Source organism: Python bivittatus, unplaced genomic scaffold, assembly GCF_059951505.1.
Source record: "Python bivittatus isolate LINGU-HERP-01145 unplaced genomic scaffold, Pbiv_v1 ctg000020_np1212, whole genome shotgun sequence".
Lineage (NCBI taxonomy): Eukaryota > Metazoa > Chordata > Lepidosauria > Squamata > Pythonidae > Python > Python bivittatus.
The window spans coordinates 101,448,313-101,473,650 of record NW_028277030.1 but is presented as its reverse complement, the minus strand read 5'-3'; the positions used below and the strand labels follow the sequence as shown (position 1 = coordinate 101,473,650).

At 37.2% G+C, this 25,338-nt stretch overlaps 1 protein-coding gene across 1 annotated transcript in view; it reads left to right on the top strand.

Moving 5' to 3' along the window:
* The window catches only part of KIF6 (kinesin family member 6), a 166,145-nt gene that overhangs the window by 2,576 nt on the left and 138,231 nt on the right, over positions 1 to 25,338 (top strand). Inside the window, exons 3-5 of the mRNA XM_088131852.1 lie at positions 3,667 to 3,741; positions 18,369 to 18,516; positions 23,275 to 23,384. Coding sequence (XP_087987978.1) covers positions 3,667 to 3,741; positions 18,369 to 18,516; positions 23,275 to 23,384 — 333 coding nt within the window. The remainder of the gene's footprint in view (positions 1 to 3,666; positions 3,742 to 18,368; positions 18,517 to 23,274; positions 23,385 to 25,338) is intronic.

Sequence of the window (25,338 nt, the reverse complement as noted above, 5' to 3'; positions counted from 1 at the left end):
ACAGGACATGCTTCTATATCTTTCACTGTCTATGTTGCCTTCCTATAAACATGTTCCAAACACTGCTACATACCCAACAACAAACTTTAACATCTTTCTTAATAGGTATCATAGGGTTCCTTTATAACATACTCTGTTAAAGCATTTTAATTTTTTTTCTTAAAGTAACTACATTCAGATTGTTCTTGTTTTTCCTTCCAGTTAAATATTAGTATTGTTATCACTCTGATGATGAAGCAACATTCTTGTGCTTATGGCTTTGACGAAACAGAAAAGATTGTGAAGAGCTATCTTTTAAAGTCCAATCCAGTATACCTTCATTAGAAAATAAAACCTGATGGATTTGGTTATGAAATGTGTTTATTTGTAGCTAACTGTATACATCTAGCAGTGGAATGGAGACTACTATTGGAACAAACTTTTTCTTTACTTTGCTGCTCTCCTTCCCAGAATTCCCTTGGGGGGGAGGAGGAGTTAGAAACCATCTAAGAGAAAATTTTAGGGTATCAGGGAGATGAGTGAGAGAAGAGGATGTTCCACTGAATAAGCAGAAGTCTGTTCATATAATGTTACAGTGGGGCAAAAAAGTATTTAGTCAGCCACCAATTGTGCAAGTTCTCCCACTTAAAAAGATGAGAGAGGCCTGTAATTTTCATCATAGGTATACCTCAACTATGAGAGACAAAATGGGGGAAAAAATCCAGAAAATCACATTGTCTGATTTTTAAAGAATTTATTTGCAAATCATGGTGGAAAATAAGTATTTGGTCACCTTGTACAAGCAAGATGTCTGGCTCTCACAGACCTGTAACTACTTCTTTAAGAGGCTCCTCTGTCCTCCACTCGTTACCTGTAGTAATAGCACCTGTTTGACCTTGTTATCAGTATAAAAGACACCTGTCCACAACCTCAAACAGTCACACTCCAAACTCCACTATGGCCAAGACCAAAGAGCTGTTGAAGGACACCAGAAAGAAAATTGTAGGCCTGCACCAGGCTGGGAAGACTGAACCTGCAATAGGCAAGCAGCTTGGTGTGAAGAAATCAACTGTGGGAGCAATAATTAGAAAATGGAAGACATACAAGACCACTGATAATCTCCCTCGATCTGGGGCTCCATGCAAGACCTCACCCTGTGGGGTCAAAATGATCACAAGAACGGTGAGCAAAAATCCCAGAACCACATAGGGGGACCTAGTGAATGACCTGCAGAGAGCTGGGACCAAAATAACAAAGGTTACCATCAGTAACACACTACGCTGCCAGGGACTCAAATCCTGCAGTGCCAGATGTGTCCCCCTGCTTAAGCCAGTACATGTCTGGGCCTGTCTGAAGTTTGCTAGAGAGCATTTGGATGATCCAGAAGAGGATTGGGAGAATGTCATATGGTCAGATGAAACCAAAGTAGAACGTTTTGGTCTAAACTCAACTCGTGTTTGGAGGAGAGAGAATGCTGAGTTGCATCCAAAGAACACCATACCTACTGTGAAGCAAGGGGGTGGAAACATCATGCTTTGGGGTTGTTTTTCTGCAAAGGGACCAGGACAACTGATCAGTGTAAAGGAAAGAATGAATGGGGCCATGTATCGTGAGATTTTGGGTGAATACCTCCTTCCATCAGCAAGGGCATTGAAGATGAAATGTGGCTGGGTCTTTCAGCATGACAATGATCCCAAACACACCACCCGGGCAACGAAGGAGTGGCTTCGTAAGAAGCATTTCAAGGTCCTGGAGTGGCCTAGCCAGTCTCCAGATCTCAACCCCATGGAAAACCTTTGGAGGGAGTTGAAAGTCCGTGTTGCCCAGCGACAGCCCCAAAACATCACTGCTCTAGAGGAGATCTGCATGGAGGAATGGGCCAAAATACCAGCAACAGTGTGTGAAAACCTTGTGAAGACTTACAGAAAACGTTTGACCTCTGTCATTGCCAACAAAGGATACATAACAAAGTATTGAGATGAACTTTGGATATTGACCAAATACTTATTTTCCACCATGATTTGCAAATAAATTCTTTAAAAATCAGACAATGTGATTTTCTGGATTTTTTTCCCCATTTTGTCTCTCATAGTTGAGGTATACCTATGATGAAAATTACAGGCGCCTCTCATCTTTTTAAGTGGGAGAACTTGTACAATTGGTGGCTGACTAAATACTTTTTTGCCCCACTGTAAATGTTGCTTTTTGAAGGTTAAATATGAGGCATCAATATTAGTAGTTTAGAAGTGAACTTCAAAGCAGCTAGGGCATAATTTTTTATTTGTATTTATTTACAGTATTTCATGCTCCTGTAAAAATATGGGTGATATGTAGTTCCCTAATATGTAATTGGAATTAAAAGCAAACAGATATACATCACTTAAAAAAAACATCATGTATTATAATAAAAATAAACAGAGAATCATGATAAAAAACAGTAAAAGTCAAGCCATCATTTGGAGTCATAACAACCCAGCTTTCCTGGCTTGGAAAAACATCCATGTTTTCAACAGTTTTCTGAAGACCAACAGAGGATCCATAGCATATCGGGGGATTCAGTTTCAGAGGAGGAAGTCAGTGACCAAAAACACATATTCCCATGGCCCTGAAGGTGGCAATTTCTAATTGAGGGAATATAGAGAGAGCTTGCACACGGGTACTCCTGCCCAGCCCACATGGCTCTAGCCTACAGTGATACCCATACATTCAGATTCCTCCTGCTTCATATCCCCCCCATTTTACTATCATTATCACTGAAAATTGAATTATTTCCACCTGGTTCTCTAGAAGGAAAGAAGAGATATATGGCTCATTCTTTCCTCCTAGAAAAGAAAAATAATTTTGTTTTTATTTTCATTTGTTTAACCTGGAGGAAAAAGGGTGCTATGAACACCATATTGGTGGCCCAAAATTTTATGCAATCATCATCATCTATTCCTCTTTCCCCTTCTCTCTCACCTTCCCGACTAAATAAAAAGTCCTTTTCTCAGCACTTCTAATGAAGTGGACGAGGATCTAGAGGTGCTTATGTGATTAAATAAAATCAGTCTTTAATGTAGCACAGGACTCTTGTCCACTGCAGTGAATCAACATAATATTTCCAAATCATTTGCACTAGAACAAAATGGAGAATAGGTTCTTTTAATGGTGGGAGAGCAGGGAGGGCATTAAAACATGTCTTTAACAGAAGGGTTTATAGAGATGTTAAACATCAGTAATTTATTGATGTTAGATTATGGAAATAGGGTAAAATACTTTTAAAGTATTTCACTTGCTGCTAAAGTATGTTCCTTGATAGCTGCTTTTCTACTCTAGAGAAGAAAACTGAAAATAGTTTGCATTGTTTATATATTCTGTTTTATTTTAGTGTTTCTTAAACAAGTTCATGTGTGGGCCTTTGGAAATGTTGATCCCCATGACGGTAGTAAAGTACAGTTTGCTTTTTCTAAGCAGTAACATTTTATCAGAAGATTTTATTGTACACATTTGGTAAAGCAGTAGTGTTTACAGTCCTTTGTGGATTCAGTAGCACAACAACATAGTGCGGAAAAGGCTACAGGAGAAACATTGTCCTGGATTATGTAAATCCAGCGATGTAAACATTGATTTACTTTTAAATGGAAAAAAAAGGAAATTAATCAAGAATTGTTTTAATATTTTGCATGACCAGTTATTTATAATTTGCAGATTTCAGAAAGTGTTTGATCAGGAATCAAAACAAGATGAAATTTTTGAAACCATTGCCAAGCCAGTTGCAGAATGGTAAGTCTGATTCATTTTAATGATCCATGTTGTCTTTTTAATCAATAAAACCAGTTTGTGATGATCAATATTGTTATTTTAAAATTAAATGGTATATTTCATTGGATAGTTTCTCTTGTCCCCAAATTTTTTTTTTTTTTTGTAAATATTTGGTAGCAAATGGCAAATGAGGTTCAAAAAGATACTGTATGCATTTTGTTAAAAATATCTTAACAACATAAAATATGGGCTGATAGAGTCTAAATTGACTAGAGCAAGATTCACATGTGAAACAAACTACAATATTGTGTAGTAGTATGTACATGAGAGCCAGTTTGGTGTAGTGGTTGAAGGCACTGGGCTAGAAACCAAGAGACTGTGCACAAAGCCAGCTGGGAGATTTTGGGCCAGTCACTCTCTCTCAGCCCTAGGAAAAAGGCAATGACAAACTTCTGTAAATGTTATGAAGAAATCTACCTGAATTTGTCCAGGCAGTTACCAAGAGTCAAGACTGCCTTGAAAAAAGTGTATATATTCATCAGTTATTCTACTATGGCTTAGTGTTGTAAATTCAGTATTCAAGAAAGTTTCTGAAAATATTAGCTTTATATACAGTATTGTAAATGTGAAAAAGGTAAATCAACATTTACAGTTTACATTTACAATTAAAGGAAAATGTGTCTTCACACAATGTGTCGTTAATGGAGAGTAAATATGTCAATCCATTACACTTACTCTAAATGGAGTTCTCATTTTCAGACAATATACCCTTGAATACCAGATTTCGATATCAGAAAGGGAAGGTGTGTTTGGCTTATAGAGTTTGTAGCTAGTCATTATGAGATATAAGTTGAAGAGAAGATGGACTTTGGTCTGATTATATAAATAATTTATAATATTTTATAATGTCTCCCTTTTTTGCACTTAACTTTGCCATACATAATATTTGTATAAGCCATTATAGGTTTATACCACATGCCCAGGGCATTGTTTGGTCCAACTGGTGCACCTTGCAGTCCATAATACTTTTCTGTAAGGCCTCTATCTTTTTTCTCTCACTTTTTCTTAGAGTCCATTTCCTCAAATTTTTAGTCTTTTGATTTGCAATTTTCATTACAGCTCTTTCAGTCCTGCCATTCATATAATATGTATAAGATAAGCAGATATGGGAACAATATATGTCCTAGTCTCACTCTCTACCATCTTCTTAGCTATGGTGTTTCTTTAAATTTCTCTAAATTCAGTTTCTACTTACTCATTGCAAAGATTCCTCAGATGAATAATCAGATGTTCTCGTACATCCACTAACCATATTACAGTCTACTTCTGGCACAATCTACAGTCAAAGGATTTGCTATAGTGAATGAAACAAAGATAAACTTCTTGTACTCTTTTGCTCGCTCCATCTTATGAGAACATCAGCCCAAGGTTCACCAGGTTTTTTTTCTCAGTGTGGCTAACTAGATGTCTCTGTGGTGCTTGTAGGCAGGAGATGGAGACATAGCTCTCTCCTGCCATTGTTCACCTATAACTCATTTGGAGGTATGCTGTTCTCAAATTTGAAGTAATACTGAGTCTTCAAACCTGTTAATCCAACACTTAAATTGCTATACCACACAGTTTTAAATTAGTTTATGGATTGCTGCCTGGTAGTTGCTCTTGGGAGCATCCTGAGGAAACATTGTAAACCTAAAAAAGGAACAGATGACCTGTCCCAGTGTATACTCAGGAAGATGAACAAATGAGTATAAATAAGCACATTAATTATAAGCTTTCCTGATGGTGTAAGGATTGTCTATATATGCTCATCTACCTGTTCCCTTACCCAAATACCTGGGTTAATTTTATCATATAAAGATATAGCCTTTTTGGTCCAGAACATCCTTGCTTGATATGGGTGCCCTCCAGATGTGCGGACTTCAAATTTAAAAATGCTCAGCAATGGTCATTTTGCTATAGAATTCTGAGAATTTAAATCCGCAAATCTAGAAGATGCCCCAGATTAGGGAAGGCAATTAAACACATTATTCTTCTCAGTCTAGGAAGTAAAAAATTGGTGGTATGAATAAATTGAATACAAGTTCTTATATAGTTCAGAAATTATTCTGATGAATGTATATTTAGTATAATCTTAATGAAGAATTATATAAATTGCATTTCAGATACAGTGAAAGCATTAGGCTAGAACTGAACTGAATTTTATGATTTTTGCTTTTTATATCACCAGTTAGCATTTCAAAGAGCATGGCCTTCTCTGAAGAGCTTTGAATATCTAGAGGGAAAAATCCCATTTCATGCTATGATGTTTGGATATTTCCTGCTTTCATGACACAAATTTTGTCAAATGAAGGAGATAGATCTCACTGGAATATGCTCTTTTACAGCACAATCCTTTGCAAGTACACTTTAATAAACATCCACACTCAACCTTTTTATCCAGTGCATATTACATGTGTCTTGAAGCATAAGCAGTTTATATTGGAACAAGAAGCCAGACTACTTGGGGATATGGAGAGCATTCTCTTTTGTTTTCTTGTGGATGGAGCAGAGTATATCCAGAAAAAAGCTCTTTGGGGCTCAGTGGGTATGTTATAAATGGATAGCTCAAACCTTGTTTGAATATTATTTGAAACTGTTTGAATTTTTCATTGGCATTCTTCACCTTGTACAGTGTTCATATTTTAGAATGTAAGGATCCTCTTTTGTCTGAATCTTCCAAATATGGCTTTTCAAACTTTTTGGAGATGTAATAAGCATGAGATTGATAGTTCAGAAAGAACTCATACTTTGTAAGAACAATGTTGTAGCACCTAGTCCATAATTCTGAAGTTATATTACTTGTTTCCAAGTTGTTTAGTAAAACTTCAGTTCCGTTTTCTTTTATAAAATTGCAGGATGTTTTCACTTGTTAGTAACTGCAATTTTATTGCAACATATCTTGCTATCTCAATGCTTTGGAAGTGCAATTTTAAAATAACATTGTGTACAAATGTAATTTCCAAGTATGCTATTTACAATGTGTTCATACTGTAGTGCTGTTTGCTGGTAATAAAAATTTTGGCTGTTTTTATTTATAATCAAATATGCCAAAATTCCTTGTTAAAATTAATTGCTGCTATTTTGGTATTGTGTAGTTCCTCATTAGAGTTTTTAAGATAACAAAAACAATTTCATTATTAATTTGGCAGCTCATCAACTGAATATATTCCTGAAGAGAAAACAATATCAGTAAGTGAAGGAGGAGCTTTGCTGGTATATTTCCAGGAAAGTGACAAAACAGAAATATCAGTGAAGTTTCTCAGTAGCATTCCAAGACTATTTGTTATATAATCACGTGAAAAGTAAATTACAACAAAATAAATTCAGAGCACTAGCAAAACAATAAAAGAAGGAACATATATGGTATTAATTATAGATTTCCAATGCCTTGCTGGCATAATGAGTTGGTTTTCCCCCCTATTTTGTATTTCTTTGAACTTTTTTATCTTTTGGTATAATATACAGTTTGTTTTAATTACCAAGCTGGAAGGCTATAGAAATTGATGGAATATCTACAAAAATATGGCAAGCAATGGACCCGTAATTGCTATAATCAAACTATGCCAACAAATCTGGAGAATGACAGTGGCCAACATATTGGAAGAGGTTAGTCTACTTGCCAATCCCAAAGAAAGACTTAACAGAATGTGCAAACTATTGTTCAGTATCCATAATTTAATATGCTAGCAAAATAATGCTTAGGATCATCCTACAAGATTAGAATCCTACATGGAGAAGAAGATGTTAGATGTTCAAGCTAGCTTTAGAGAAGACCATGGAATATGAGCCATTATTGTTGATGCACACTAGCTAATTCAGAAGGCCAAAGAATGCAAAAAATAAGTCCATATGTGCTTCATTGACTATAGAATGACCCTAAATTGTGTTGATCATGTCAAACTGTGAAATGCGCTTAGGAAAATGGGAATCCCAGAACATCTCGGTGTCCTCATGCAAAATTTATGCACAGGCTAGGAAACCACAATCTGTAGTGAGCATGCTGAAACAAACTGGCTCCAGGTTCGCAAAGGAGTGAGACAAAGCTGTATACTCTCTCATATATTTAATTTATATGCTGAATATATATGGGGGGGAGCTAGATTAAGCTGAAGACGATGAGCATGGTTTTAAAATTAGAGAAAGTGACATTAATAGTCTGTGCTATGCTGGTGACACTATTTTAATACCTGAAAATACAAAGGATTTGGAAGGTCTGATAATGAAATTCAAGATGCACACTGAAAAAATGGGACTGAGATTAAATATAAAAAAAATCAAAGTAATGACAACAGGTAAAGCAACCAGACTTAGAATTGACAGTGAAGATATTGAAGTGGTGGAGAGTTTCTGCCTTTTAGGATCAACTGTCAACAGTGAAGGAAACAGCAGTCAAGAAATATGCCAAAGACTAGTGCATGGTAGAGCAGCCATGAAGTCCTTGAAACCCAGAGTTATCACTTGAGTCACAAATGTTCAGGCTCAAATTATCCTATTTCAGACACATTATATGAAGACCTAACTCTTGAATACTCTGTAAAAGTAGGAAAGGTGGAAGGAAATAGAAGACAACAAGCCGCAAGATACACGGACTTGATTACACTGGCAATGGATGCATCATTGGGAGCGCTGAGAGGCCAAATTGGGGACAGACCATCTGGAGAAGATGTATCTATGTGGTCACTGAGAATTGACATTGACTCAATGGCACATTGTCAAATATATCCATCTATTGAGTGTCAGCAGGTGGCAGCACCTGGCTGACCTATTCTAGGCTTGAAAACTACAGTGGTTTGCTTATTACTTAAATGGGTGATACACCAGGCTGCAGGTTAAATTGGAAAAAAAAAGAAAAACAAACATCACAGAAAAAGGCAATAGCAAGTCATTTATGAATGTCAAGTAAACTATATGAAGATTCAAATGAGATTTTATATCTGTTGCAGCATATATGCACACATTTGGATATTCAGATAATGCATGAACTTTTTGCTTTTATTCATGTTTGTGTAGGAGAAAATGTGTCATTCTTTGTTGCCTTCTCCCACAAAGAACAGTTATTGCCCATTATTCTTTGTTCATTGTCCCAGCCATTCAGCTGTGGTGAAGCATATCACATTTTCCATCCTCTTGAGCTTGTTTTGTGGCTCGATTAAGTGCAGCTGTAGCATGTTGATTCTGGATACGTAGGTGCTTTTTGCTAGTTTAATAGGTCGCTGGGTGATTTAACTGGCAGACAGAGAGGTTTCCAACACAGTGGCTGCCTGAAAAAAGGCTCTTGACATATGCATGCTACCTGAATACTGGGGGACTATCAGTTTTCCAGTTTTAGATCTCTTAATGCTTCTGTTGTTTTACACTGTAAATTCTTCTGGAATAAGACTTGTCATTTAATGTTATGTTTACACAGTATATGGAACAACACATTCCTAACCTGGTGTAGGGTACTCTGTCTCATGTATTCTAAGTAGATTTATGGTTGCACTACTTAATGTTATTACAGCGCATTTCAACTGGAATAATTGTTTGTAACCTAAGCTTGTTTTCTTTTTTCCTGGAAATTTCACCTTAAAGTGGAAATGCTGGACATAGGTATAAATATATAGCTATAAATTAGTTCTGAGTGCCATATTACATTGGTTTCTTAATCATATCCTGGTCTGTAATTATATTTATCAGAGAACCATATTGAGGAAAGAAGACTGGTTTTCCAGTCCTTCCATCTCACACAATGGTATGCAAGCAAAGCCTGATACTAAATCTCTAGTCCATCCATGCTCTTTTTTTTCTCCAGCTGGAATCTCCCGGTACTTTAGATTTGGCTGTAAATTTGGCCTAATAATTTGTCTAAAAATGACTTTTTCTTTTAAAATACTTTAAAATTTGAGACTTAAAATTAAAACTCTGATAGCAATGTTGCTTTCATTGGACTTTGATACTGATATGAAATCTGAAGTTTTACAGATGCATAATAATGTAAGGAAGGGTGTTATGCTTGCTTGAATGAAAACTTCTACATGCCAAATTATAATGATGCCAAAACACACACACACACACACACACACACACGCCTTTACTTTTACAGAAATAAGGTATTTCATGCTTCTCTGTTATATAGGAAATAGTTTGGAAGGAACCCAAATATTTCTGGTGTTAGCTACTAAATCCCTGATTTCAGATTGCTTAAATTGTTTTAAGTAGCAAATCAAATCTGTCTATATTGAAATAATGGTTATTAGGACTGGGATGATCCTGAAATAATGGTTCAGACCTCATGTGAGCCTAGCAATTCTCTGCTATTCATTACAGCAACTCATCCTTTTTCATGCTTCCTTTTGAGCCTAAAAATAGATGTGGCTGCTTTAAGAATCAGAAGTCAACTTCATTATGCAGTTTGCACCCTTTTTCAGACTTGCAAATGAGGTCCAAAATGTTTCTTTGAAATCATTTTCAAAGCATGCACAGCTTCAGTGCAAATGTAGTCCTGTGCTAAAGGACTGCATCTCATGTTAATAACATTTTTTATGAAGTGTGGAAGAAAAAGAATTTAGAATATTATACACCTCATGTTGCTTAATTTAAATAAAATGTATCCTTCTTCTTGGTTTGGGAACCAGTAGGAAGCTTGCCTGCCTTATGTTAGTGCCAGGCTATGGCTCAGTGGTTGAGGAACAGTGATGTACTGGAAGGAATGATCATTCTTGATCTTTTTATATCTTCTGGTGGACATGGTGAACAGTGGTGACATTTTATAACAGACAAAAATGCATCACATCCTTATTCTTATTAGTATAGGTGGCTTAACATAGAAGTCTGTAGAATCTATTTACAGCAGAGTGGAGGAAGAAAATAATGCCCTTTTTGAATGCCACTTTGACATGATTATAGGGTTTTTATTTAGCAAGTTTTGAGTTTGTTTTCTTTCCTCCTTTTAAGTTTTGGCAAAGTAAAGTGTCAGGACTATAGTGATTAAAGTGTCTTGTTAAAAGTTATGAACCTGCAGATAGGAATTTACATCAAAAACTTATTTTTATCAAATTGCTATTATAAGATATATTTTAAAAACATTTTAAAACATTTAAGCACAAATGGCACAAATTGCAGATTACCCCTCCCATTAAAGTTATATTAGATTACAGTGTGACAGACAGATTTATAGCATATTTGGTAAGTACTTTTTTTCTCCCCCATCAATTTACTTTCTCCCCCATCACTTTACCATCACTTTTATGTGTTTACAGATTTTAAATTGTTTAAAGTAAAAAAGAAAGCATTACACCTCTTTTTCCATATACTTGTTATATATATCTACAGAAATTGTTATATCTGGTATTTATTTGGACATAAAAGAAATGTGATATTGTGACATTTCTTCTTACTAAGGGAATGTTTATGTACATTTCAAATAAAATAGAGCCAGTGGCGTAATGGTTAGGATATTGAACTAGGAGCAGGGAATTTGCAGGCCCATCTTCAGCCACAGAAGCTCACTGGATTCCTTTGGGGCAGTCACTGTCCCTCAGCCCAACTTACTTTACAGACTTATTTGGGAAAAATAGAAGGAGGAAACACCAAGTATTCCCCTCTGAGTTCTTGAATGAAAGGCAGGATAGAAATGAAATAAAGGCAATAAATATTTAAGTACAGCTATTTTCCAAATATTTAAGTACAGTTCTTCTGTACCCAAAAACTTAAATTTGACAATAAACTTTATTTTTGTCATAAACATTAGTACTTGAAAGTATCATGTCAAATTCATTGTATGTAGAGGACTGTAGAGATAATGTTGATGAAAGAATACAAGAACTGTTAGCAGAATTGTTAAGAGGTTATAAAGGAGAAAGTAAATGACAGCTCAGACCTAGGCAAGGAGGGACTGTGAGAAAGAGATTCAAAATCACCCCACATTGATTCTGGATGAGGGCAGAGGGAAACTCTGGCAGGTCTTCAAGATTCTGTTATTATACCCAACAACAATAGAGTTTCAGCAGTTCTGGCAATGTCTGTTTCTTGACCCGGCCTACCTGGAAGGGCTGATATTATGGATCCAAAAAGCTTCTATGATGGACCAAATGAAAGTAAAAAATGTGAGAAAATAATCTTGGGAAATATTAATAGTTGGTCTATTTCTTTTGCAGAGATTTTCATGCTTAAAATATAGTTTGTTCATAGCCTCATATCTCCCCATTCAAAAGCATGAAATACTTCTAGATTTGATTAGTGATTCATTAAAAGCAAAGTAAAGAAATAACTTACTACTTTTCCATTATTTATTTCATTTCAATAGTCAGTGTAAGTAGTTCAATTAAAAAGAATAATAGGTTTCAGATGTTTACACATGTATTTAAAATAATCCAATGATTTTAGATATAATATCCTTGCCTTTTTGTGGTACCCAAGTTATAGAAAATGAGCCCAAGATTATTCAAATTATAGAAAACCAGTCCAAGATTACTCTTCTGCATTGATGATTTTGTGTGGGTTGGCTAAGATCTTATTTTTATTGCTTTTAATTCCTGTTTAATAGTAGGTTTGTTTTAAACATTTCTATCAGTTACTCCCTTATTCTTACAAATGTTTAATGGTGGGATCTACTTTTGGGCCCAAATCAGTTGAATCATATTTGGAATATTAGATTTTCACTTAAAGATGTTTAGTCTTCTGGATATATTATAGAACTGAATTAGCTCTATGTAATTGAGGAATATTTATCTCTAGAGTCTTAGAAGAATCAAAATAATATCTATGTCATCAATATAGCCAGGCTCAAATTAATAAACTTTTTAACATACAATACTGTAATGTTGCAAATGTTTACTACACCTGTTTTAACAAGATTCTTTGAGGGATTGTAGGTGTTTGTTATTCTTTTGTCTGACATATAATTAACTGAATATTTTTAAACTATATTAAATCTCAGGTATATAAAAGAAAACATTATGGTTTCTAATTACACTGATAACAATATAGTTTTCAGAAGGTGAACCTGTTGTATACGTGGGGTAGAAATAATCTGGAAATGGTTGATTGGCTCCTGGGTCCCAACTGTCACTTTCTATTTCCTACACTCTTTCTTCTTTTGCATAAACATTTTTGATGGAAATTAGTTGGAAAGTTTGCTGGCTAACCCAAATAAATGTCATTTTTTAAAAAAAACATCTGAAATACCTTTCTCTTCCAATTTTCAGAAGAACTTGATTATATTTGATTTCCAGTTTTATAGTGTCATCCATTGCACATTGGAGATAATCAGCTGAGTTAGATCATATTTCTGCAGTAGGAAATCTTATGTGCATCAGCTTATAATTTGGTAGCCTTCAAATCTTTATTTCATTGACTAATAAAATCCTTTATACTACACAATTAAATAAATGGTTAGTCTTGTGAAGAATTAAAACAAACATATCCATAAGCATAAAGAGAGATTGCTTTCTTGGTCCAAAGAAGACACTTTTATAGGGAGATAGATTTTTATTTGGAGTATATAACCATTGGCTAATCTTCTATATCGGGATATGCTTATAGGGAAAAGATCTGAAATGAAATGAGGTACTTTAGATTAACTTGAGTTCACACCTAATATGAAATATGAATCAAACCAGTGTATCTTCAAAAACTAATAAATTTTTTGCTATGCTCTTTGTGTAAAGAAAACTCTAGGTTGGGAAGAGAGGAAGGATCTAGTTTTGATACTGAATTCTCTAAAGCAGAGGAATGTTGATGTAATGCATTGTAGAACTGCTAGAGTTCAGTAATGTTTAGGTAATTTGGGCTAGGAACTCTGTCTGGGGTGATATAACATTGCATCCTTTTTGTAAGATGCTGAATATTCAGGTCCCTCTGCCACTGTCCAATACCTTTACCTACTGACTTGCACTTTCTACGAATTCGATGTGAATAGAACACCAAAAAGTATTTTTCATAATTCTCTACCTTTTTCTGAAATTTAGCAGGTTTCTTGCCTTGGAACAAGTCTATGAGATATGCCATTTTCATACAGGTTCCCTATCCCAAAAATATAGGTATTGATAAAATGAATGATTTCCCCCTATCTAAGTATTTGAAGATTCCCCTTATACCAAAAATACTGTGTTCATTTTTTGAAATACCAGCTTTCTTCAGCCATAAAGGCTGGTGGTTTTAAAGTTGGAACCAGTCATTCTGAGGAAAGGCAGAGCCATTACATAAACATGAAACAGATGTTTACAACTCCCAAGGCTGTGAAAAGAATAGCTAAAATCTGTTGACTCAAAGGGGAAGGAGACAAAGGTCAGGATTTAAACTCTGGGGCTGACATAAAAATATTGATTCCTGTGTTCTGTAGCTTTTCTTGTTAGCAGCAAAGCATCTTATCTAGCCATGTTGTATCTGTGAAAGTTTTGCTTTTACTCAATGTGGAATTGAATTTCTGAAGAGTTGATTTTTACTGTTGTGCTTAAAGTCTGAAACCAATTGGATACACTCGAGATGTGTGGACCAGTTTCCAAAATTTCTCAGCCAGCATATTCTTTACTGAAAATTCTGGAAATACATCTGGAGGGCACTTAGGTTAGAGAAGACTATACAATGTATCTCATATTCTGGAATAATTATCTACTGTATAGTTTAAGGGAGATTTCACCCATTTGTTTTGGAATGCCCAAAACATAATTGCTTGGTTTTTTACAAACCTCACCTGAGTCTATTAATCTGAAACTTGGCAGGTCAGTTTGCCCTTACAGGTAGTCCTCAACTTACAACCATTCATTCACCGACCGTTCGAAGTTATGACGGTGCTGAACAAAGGGAATTATGACTGGCACCTGAAGTTACTGAGGTTGCAGTGCCCTTGTGGTCATGTGATTGAGATCTGGTCACTTGGCAACCCATTTGCACTTATGACCAGTTGCCAAGTACCCTGCAATCATGTGATTGCCGTTTGCAACCTTCCTTGCCAGCTTCCCCAGAAAGTCAGTGGGGAAGCTGACAGGGAAGGTCGCAAGTCACTGGGGTAAGTTTCCCCCACCAGCGCACCCTCCCCAGCGCCTCTGTGCTCGCACCACGCCAGCCACTCGTGCACCCTTCCCAACTCATGCCGCACCCCCATACACCCTTCCTGACCCGCATGGCACCTCTTGTGCACCCTCTTGCACTCTCGCCCACCCCCACATACCCCCTCACTACCTCCCCCACCCAGCAGCAGCCACTTATCTTCCTGCTGGCCTGGAACTTGCAACTTCCTGCTGGCTTCCTCATTGACTTTGGTTGTGGGAAACTGGCAGGAAGTTGCTTGCTTAACGCCCTGCGATCCTCACTTAATGAAGGCAACCGGGATTGCAGGGATTGCCATTGCTAAGCGATGTAGATGCACTTTATGACCGCATCACTTAGCGATGGAAATTCCGGTCCCAATTGTCATCATAAGTCAAGGACTATCTGTATTCTCACCCCCACCCAAAGGGCAAATATATTTTTACTTAAACTTTCATCTAATTCTACTAAGAATAGAAAAAAGCCATGCTCTTTTAAAAATAAAAATTTAAATGCACCTTGAACAATGCACCATACCCTTTTGTTTGCTCTCCACCCCCCCCAAAAAAAACTTTGCTGAGTTTCAGTGATACTCAGTGAAGATTTTAATACTGAGAAACTTGTCAGTCAGTGCTTCAAATCTGTCCTCTCTAAACTGGGCTGTTTTTTAGATTGTCAAGTCAGGAAACAAACTTCATCTTTTGGCCAGTGCAAAGCATTTTTTCTGTATTTCTTTGTTCTGCACAACACTCTAATAATCATAGTTTATAAATAATACCTAGCTCCACCTTTAATTTCCATAATCAAATCTTTAGGACATTGTAATTGTTCTGAATAAGTAATGAGAAAAGTTTTAAACTGAAATACGATTAATAAACTCTAATCCAGAAAAAATTAAGCCTGATAAAGATAGAAAGCATGCAGCCTCCTTTTGAGAAGGTTGTACTCTCCCTTCCTCCACCTATCCAAAATAGCAGGACTGCTGTTTAGTAATAATCCTAGCTGGTCACTGTAGATGTATAATTGGCTAATGGTGGTAGCCAGAAGTGGCTTTTATTAATTTCATCTGTCCTTTCCTAGAGAAGATGAATCCAGTCTGGTCACTTCCAAATTAAAATTACTGTATTAAGTTTATGATCTAACTATGAATACTCTGGAATGTCAGTTAATGCAGTACATGATTCTTAGGCTTCTGTGGTTTGATCTGATCCTGGTGTATAAATCAGTTCAGAGGCATAGGGATTAATGAACAATGGAAATACTGAATTAGAGTTTGAGGTAGTACTTGAGTATGGAAATCCAAAGCAAACAAATAGCCATTGCCAGTCAAAGTCAGCATTATTGGACTAGATAATTGGAGTCAACTTTAAAGTGACTTCCTAACTACCTAGGTTTACCAGACATCATGTCCTCATTTGTATCCTCATTTCCTCCATCCAGCAAGCATAGCCTTAAAATCAAATATTCTCTGCCTTTTTATAACAAGTTTATCTCTTCCTGAGCAGCATTTCTCTGCAGTCCAGGGCTTCCCCAAAAGGTGCTAACCACAAATTAACAAGTCCCACTCTGTGACCTTAATTAATTGATTAGTAACCCCCCCAGCCCCCTTGGGCTACTGTCTGAAATTGACAAGACCTTAATCAGTTACAGGTTGAAGGCTTTTGCCTCCTAGCAGGCTCTAGCACATTCCTGTAATTGAAAAACCACTTTTTTTGATGTGTTTATACCTTAGTTTGGAAGTTTGTACTAGCTGGAAAAAGGATTTTTATATATATATGGAGGCCTAATTCCCTACCCCCTTTTTTTGCAGTTTTTGACTTAATTTTTGTCATGGATGCCCAGAAAGTTAAACAGTATATCCTTCTTTCTCCCCCATTTGTCCTCCTTTCCAATTGTCCATGTCATCCTTTGCCTGTTCATACCTCAGGTTCATCTGCAGACTTATTTAGCTAAGATCATTCTAACTGACATAGCCTACTAAATTCATCACCTAATGTGGGAAACATTAGAAGTTTTTTCCTGATTTATTGTTCAGTGTTTATCACTAAGAAGCTAAAACTACTTGGAGTTTTTTAAAAAAACTGCTTGGTTAATGCAATACAATAATCCAAAAGTCTATATTCAGATTAAGCCAAAGATAACCAGCCACTATTTCATTCAAAATGATTTGAAAATATGCAATAGCTTTCTTCCAAACTAAGGTACAAACTTTGCCTAGTAATCAGGCAGAAAACAAATGTCTCTGAAAATTCTGGTATTTTTGTTATGAGTGGTTCTGATTTTCTTTGGTATCTTTGGTGCTTTTCTTTGACATTTTGCTATTGTAGATTACACTGAGCCATCTGGCAAATGCTTAGGCTTCCAAATAAATGAGTTGGAGGCCTTTGCTTCTTTCATGGCACCAGACTAGCAGCTGATTTGTACAAGGCCACACTCTACTAAGAAATAAGATTTTGTTTTTTGAAGATTGACTTATTTAAAACTCTTCTCATATGGAGTACACACATAAATATTACTTTTTTCCCCTTATACATAACATATGCCAGCTCTGAGCGGAATAAATCTGGTACAATGTCTGTATAAAATGTGGACAAGTTTCGGAACAGGATAATTGTTCCTTGATTATATTGTCAAACTAATGTTCTTCACTGACAGATGATTGGAAAAATGTACACTCAGTAACTTTTCCTAGCTATAGTACTGCTTGCACAGAATTCTATCATTTCCATTTAAAGACCTGGGGATTTTATAAATGCCATGTTACAGTGGCCCATTTTGAGTTATAGAACCTGTGGTCTCTCAGATGTTACTGAACTACATTTTCTAACATTCCCTATTGCTCCATCTAACTGGGGCTTCTGGAAATTGTAATTCAGGAACATACCAGGAATCATAGGTGGCCATAGTTATACAATTAGGCTGGGCGTATTTTGGAAATAATTTGGGAAAGGTGCTTTAGGGTGTGTGCATCTACATCATGTAGATTATGTTTGAAACTTTTCTACTGATGTGTTCCTTCCCTGGTTCTATTGTTGTACTATCTGCAGCAGCCACATGCTCCTGGAAAAGATTCAGTTGTTTTAAGGAGGTGCAGGCAGATGTTACATTTGTATGACCCCTGCATTCTCCAAAGGACCTTTTTCAGAACTGAATCTGAAGTACTGTGCAGCCCTAGTATATTTATTGAATATGATGAACAAATGTACTCAGGATGCCTGGTATTTAATTGTAAACTGTAGTGTTTACAATTTTTGGAATGTTTGCTTGGCTAAAGTAAATATAATATTACTTTTCTTCTTTAAAATTTAGCAATAAAATTTAATGGTTGTTTTTTTTTTTAAAGAGAGCCAATCTGGTGTAGTGGTTAAGGTACAGGGCTAGAAACGGAGATCATGAGTCTGCTGGGTGACTTTTGGCCAGTTACTCTCTCTTAGCCCAAACTTCCTCACAGGGATTTTTTGGAAAATAGGAGGAGTGAGCATTATGTATGCTGCCTTGAGTTGTACAAATATAGATGGGATAAAAATCAAATAAATAACTTACTAATAACAGATTGAAAATGTACAAATTTACATATATGCACATTTTGTCTCCATTTTCAGTGCTCTAGCTGGCTATAATGGAACTATATTTGCCTATGGACAAACAGGTAGTGGCAAGACTTTTACCATCACAGGGGGAGCAGAACGTTACAGTGATCGGGGGATAATTCCACGGACCCTATCTTACATATTTCAGAAGTTGCAAAAGGTACAGGCCATAATTTCTGTTCTTTTCCTTTAAGAACAACTTATTTACAGAAATATACAACTATGTAAATAAATCTTGATTTCATGCTGCTTTCTGTAAATATAATGTAAGGAAGATAATTAGCTATCTTTGTATTCTTTTTAAAATATACTAGGGGTAAATGTGTTTCTCCCACACTGAATTTCATCCACCCTTCCATTTCTTTGTTTAAATAACCCTATGGCCTCATTTTTTTTTTTTTAAGAAAATGCTTATTAAAGCTGTATGAACCATTCAGAGGGTTATTTAGTAGAGTACACTGGCACAAATGAAGCAATTCTGAAAATCACTCAGGCAGCTGCATCACCTAGAAGGCTCAGCATGGCTGTTTCAAAGGCTTCCCAGGTTATATATTCATACATATCCATGTGCAGATACAGTGGTACCTCGGGATACGAACGCCTCTACTAACGAACATTTCGGGTTACAACCAGCTTCGACAGGAAAAATTTACCTCGGGTTACGAACCGGATACGCGGCCATTTTCCCTGCTGCCATGCAGCTTCCTATGGGCAAGGTCGCGGTAGCAAGGAGACGTTTGGTGAGGCTTGTGGTGTGTTTTGCGGTGTTTTGCGAAGGTTTTTGGTGTGCATGTTAGCATGGCTCCAAAGAAAATACAGAGTAGGCTTGGCAGGAGTAAGGCTCTGAAGAGAAAAGTGACGATCGAGCTGAAGAAGGAAATTATAGAAAAGCACGATCATGGCATTCGTGTGACTGATCTGGCCTCTGAGTACAAGATGGCGAAGTCGACCATCTCGACTATTCTCAAGAATAAAGATGCCATCAGAGGAGCTGATGTGGCAGAAGGAGTGTCGATCTTAACGAGCCAGAGGACACCAGTGCTGGAAGAGGTGGAAAAGCTGTTGTTGGTGTGGCTGAATGAGAAACAGCTGGCAGGTGATAGTATGAGTGAGGCTATGATCTGCGAGAAAGCCAGGAAGCTGCACAGTGATTTGCTGCAGACAAATCCCTCTACCAGCGCAGCAAGTGAGGAATTTAAAGCCAGCAGAGGCTGGTTTGAGAAATTCCGAAAGAGAAGTGGCATCCACAGTGTGGCAAGACATAGTGAGGCTTCCAGTTCTGACAAGGCTGCTGCAGAAGCCTACAAGAAAGAATTTGAGGACTTCATGAAGGCGGAAAGATACGTCGCTGAGCAAGTGTTCAACTGCGACGAGACAGGGCTCTTCTGGAAGAAGATGCCAAAGAGAACCTACATCATGCAGGAGGAAAAGGCACTGCCAGGGCACAAGCCCATGAAGGACAGATTGACCCTTTTGCTGTGTGCGAACGCAAGCGGCGACCTGAAGATTAAGCCGCTACTCGTGTACCATTCCCAGACCCCTCGTGCATTCAGGGAGCACAATGTGAACAAGGCCAGACTGCCTGTCATGTGGAGGGCCAATGCGAGAGCGTGGGTCACAAGGCAGTTCATGGAATGGCTGCACGAGGTGTTCGCACCCAGTGTTAAAAAATACCTGTCTGAGAACCAGCTGCCTGAAAGGTGCCTTCTCCTGATGGACAATGCCCCGGCACACCCTCCAGCCTTGGTGGATGACATGGACGCCGAGTACGACTTCATAAAGGTCAGGTTCCTCCCCCCCAACACGACACCTCTTCTGCAGCCCATGGACCAGCAAGTGATCTGCAACTTCAAGAAGTTGTACACAAAGGCACTCTTCACCAGGTGTTTCAATGTCACCGAAGAAACATCCTTGACTCTCAAAGAGTTTTGGAAAAAACATTTCAATGTCCTCCACTGCATCAGCCTCATTGACAAAGCCTGGGAAGATGTTACCTGCCGGACCTTAAACTCAGCCTGGAGGAAACTGTGGCCAGAATGTGTTGCTGGACGTGAGTGTGAAGGGTCTGATGCAGAGGTAGTGGAGGAGATTGTGTCCATGGCCAAGAGCATGGGTCTGGTTGTGGATGATGAGGACATAGAGGAGCTTGTTGAGGACCATAAGGAGGAGCTGACCACAGAAGAACTTGCTGAGCTCCAGAGTGAGCAACAGAAGGCGCTGGGCGAGGAGCATTCCACTGAGGAAGAGGAGGAGGGGGAGGAGGTGAGCTGTGATGCGATAAAGTCCATCATGGAGAAATGGAATGAGTGCCAGGATTTCATTGATAAGCACCACCCCAACAGAACTGTGACAAGCAGAGTGCTGAATCTTATGAACGATAACGTGTTCTCTCATTTCCGGCGGGTTATGCAGTGCAGGAAAAAACAACAGACTTTAGACAGGTTTTTCCCCAGAACTGAGCCTGCAGCTAAGAGGCAAAGAAGAGAGGAAACCCCTGAAGGGGACTCTCCCTCCAACCAATAACTGCCTCCCCACCCCATTCTCCCTCTTCATGCTGTGCCAGTTGCACTGTTTTTCATGTTTTTGTGGTGTAAAAATAAAATGTATATGTTTCAGAATGGATTGTACTTTACATTGAACCTTATGGGGAAATTGCCTCGGGTTGCGACCAAATTCGGAGGGCGGAACGGATTAACCAGATTTACATTGAACCCTATGGGAAAATTTGCTTCGGGTTACGACCAACTCGGGATACACCCAGAGTCATGGAATGGATTAAATTCGTATCCCGAGGTACCACTGTAGTACTTCTGCAGTGACTACAGGATTATGTGTTCCACCTATCTCTCTTACCTTTTTGATAAGTAAGCATGATGTCACAGGCTATGCAGGGTTCTACTTATCTAGATACCAGAATTTGAAGCTAGGGAAAGTCTTTATGAAACAGAAATCTTAGTCTTAGCTATGCTTAATACTGGTATAGGAATAATGCTTAGCTATAGTTAAAACAGAAGGGGAATTTTGCTTGGAGTTTTGGAGGGAACATGCTTATCAATATGCTTTGTATTTTTAATAATTTTTTCCCTAATAAAGTTTATGCACAAGTTTGTATTGTACTTTCCTAAACTAGGGTAAAGTTTCAGTGTAAGAAAAATATTTTTATTAATTAACTTCAAACAAGAGATAGTAAACATTTTATTTTTCTAATTAGAAATATGAAAAATGAATGAGAAAGCATTTTTGGGGAATAAAAGAATCGGATAGTCTCAGGATGATTAAGGTTCTGTATATTTCTGTATCGGGAAATTAAAGAACTTGGGTAATTTCCATCATATTCTATAAAGGAAAACATGAAATTTTGCTTAAAGGTTGAAATAACACATTTATCAATTCATTAACCATTTGAGATATAGCTAATTCGGACATTTATGTCCCCCTGAGTTCTATTTATGTCCTTCTGCCATTGCATAATTGTCAAGTTGCAACTAAGTTATTGTTTTATGCATACAGGAATGGTACTGTATCATAGAAAGCTGACTTAAGGTTTTAAATCAACCTGGCAATCAATTTATATGGCCATCCACTCAAAACATTGTTTTAAAATAGGTTAATACTAATTTACCTGACATCTCTTAAAAACTGTAATACAGTTAATCCCTGAATCATAGCAGCTCAAAAGATCTGAGTCTCCCTTGCTATGAAGGAGCAGGTCTGTGCTTGGGATTTTTCCTGGACTGTCAGCCTTGAGAGATAGTCCAGACAGGAAGCACACCCAATTGAACTAAACCTACTTTATTGTAAGGTTACATTAACAGAATCTTGCAAGTCTGAAAGTACATTTCTCCTCCGTCACCTTTACAGCCCAAGAAACTACAGAGGGTCCCTTCTGAGATGTTTGCCATGCCCACATTCCTTCTGCGGGCTAAGCTGCCTCTTATCCAACCATTCTCCTGGCTGTGCTCTTCCCCCATCTCCCAAAGTCATTCCCACATACCATTACATGGACTCATGGGTTTGACAGGTAGAGACTGTGGCTAGGAGAGCATTTGCCCAGCTCCAGCTGATGTACCAGTTGCAATCTTACTTGGAATGTAAGGACCTCCCAACAATAACTCATACTCTCATTACTGCTCATACAAACTACCGTAAGGCACTCTACATGGGACGGCCTTTGAAGATCACAGAAACTGCAGTTCGAACAGAATGTGGCAGCCTACTAACTGGCAGGCGTGAGTTACCAAGGGCACATAATACTGGTGGTGCAGGCCCTCCATTGATTGCCAGTGGGTTTCCAGATGCAATTCAAAATACTGGTTTTGACATTTATAGCCATATATAGTTTGGCACCAGTTATTTGCGGGATTGCCTTCCCTAACCAGAATTGACCTGTATATTATACTTGTCCCTGGTAAAGCTGCTGGTTGTTCCCCATTTCAGTAAAGTGAGTGGGTTCTATGTTATTGCACTGGTTATAGGAAACAGTCTCCCCTCAGAAATTAGATTGGCCCCTGTTTTACTAGCTTTCCAAGGTATGACAAAAATTGAGCTTTTTTGGAGAACATTTGGGAATTAATTGATTCACCATCTGTTGTTATCATTATTGGTACCTTATTTTTTTTTTTACTTTTTAGCCTAATTAGTTGGGTTATTGATGATAGCTCAGTCTGTTTTATTTTAATGTAGTATCGTTAGGATGGATTGTATTTTAGTGTTTTTGTATTTTGGGTGTTTTATCTTGCTGGAATTCCTTACCATGGATGTCTTTTTGATGATATGTACTGGAGATATCTAGCCAGATAGAGAAGACAAACTCTAATAATTAAAACATAAAGCCTATACAGTACTAAAGTAAAAACACAAATTAGCTAATATCCAAATTTTAGACAATTATTGAATATATTTTTTCCTTTTAATTCAGGATAGCAGTAAAGTATATACCACACATATTTCTTATTTAGAAATCTACAATGAGTGTGGTTATGATCTGCTAGATCCACGGCATGAAGCCTCCAAACTAGAAGACTTACCGTGAGTAATACATTTTTTTAAAAATCAGCACAACTGTTTTCCTTTTCCCCTAGTTCCAGTTCTCATTAGGTGACCTGCTACATTCTATGTGTCTCTGTCTATGTGTATTATATCAAAATAAATTAAAGTTTCAATCAAATTAAAGTTCTGTAGCATTGCTGTGACAAATAATACTGCTGGTTTTGTGTCTAATTTTTTATTTCAAATTCATAATTCTATATAATGAATCAAATAAATAGCATTGAAATAAATAATTCAAGACTATAATGTAATTTTCCTAGATTTTTCATGGACAAATAATAATAAAAAAAATCACATCTACACATTGGACAGGGCTTCAACAGATTTTTGTAACCATTTGCAGAGAGAGAGCATTTTGGCCTGCAAAGACTGCTAGTAGAATCTAGGTTGCTACTAGACTTTTGTATCCCTGTTATATGTATGTATGTGTGTATGTATTAATATATTATATTAATATGTTTGCTTGTGTGTGTGTGTGAATATGAATATTAGAATAGTAAATGCAACCTTTTTCGACAGTGGAAGACTCTATATTGGGTGGGAATACTATTTAAAAGGTCTCTTTGTCAAGATAGAAAAAAAAATTAACTGGAAATAATGGCACTATCCAATATTTTATCTCTCATGTTGCAATTGTATCGAAAGCTTTATTTCTGTTCATCTTCTAATTCCTTTCTACAAGTAAAAATGTATATGTGTTTTATTTCTAATTTGGATGTTGATGTGGAAAAGTACTGCTAATTTATTCATAATGACAGAGGAGGCAGAAACAAGTTTTTTGTTTTCTTTATAAACAAAGAATGTTTTCCATTTGGCTAAGTAGATGGAAAGACTTGTAGACTTCCTTTAAAGCTAAGTGGAATATGCGTAAAACAATATTAGCCAAGTTGAGCTGTATAAGTTCTTCAGTTGCATCAGCCAAGTTGTAGAATTAGTAAAGAACAGAATATCTGAGGACTTCTTGTTTTAGAAATATCGTGTCACTTATTATTCCAGGTCCATAAAGGTATTACAGTTCCCAAGCTATCTGCTTTAATACTGAAAGCAACATGCTCTTAGCTTTCAGTAACCTGGTCTATATTTCCTAGACATACCTAGCGCTACCTGACTATGCACAGAGTCTCCCAAGGCACATGAAAAGAATTGAAAAAATATGCAATTATTTAGAAAGGTTACTCCCCAAATGGCTCACTGGCTGCAGTTTCTTTTACTTCCTTTCTTTAGCAATGTACCATGTCCCAGAAAACATTAAGTCCACAACCATCCTGCATTCTTCAGGACCAAACTAGGTAGAGTGATCTCCAGAAGTCTATTACCTGAGTTTGACTGGTAGCTGATTGCCAGTACAACCAATCAGACATGGTCATGGTGTTATATTCCTTCTATTGGAGACTTCATCATTAAAATATTTTGTTCTTTAAAGCAATAATATATTGACTCTTCATATTTATGGTATATTTGGTCTGTATAATGATTCAGTAACAGCAACAATATTACTAGCCCATTCTAAGCTTTGATTTTCTATGGTCATTCTGATTGCTAAAATGTTTTAGCCTTCTACCTCCATGGCAAGAGATAATACATTATATGAATGTAGGAGGTATGCTCTCCAGAACATTCAGATGCCCCCTTATTTCTCTCTTCCATTCCTGATTGGCTGTGACCCTCTGGATGTGATTGCCAAAATGACCTCTAAATCTCCTGAGGAAATCATGGGAATGGGCCATTTCACTGCTGACTCCTTCAACAAGCTTAATACAAAGGTCACCTTGGTACAGTCTGTTGGGAACTGTGTGGGTCTGCTGTCCATGAACATATCTCACTGAGTAAGGAAGATTCTTAATTGGTCCACATCCTCTCCATATTTCTCTGGTAAGCTTCCAAGAGAGCACAAAAGCAGTGTCTGCGCCCCTGCTGCTGGTCCACCTGTGGG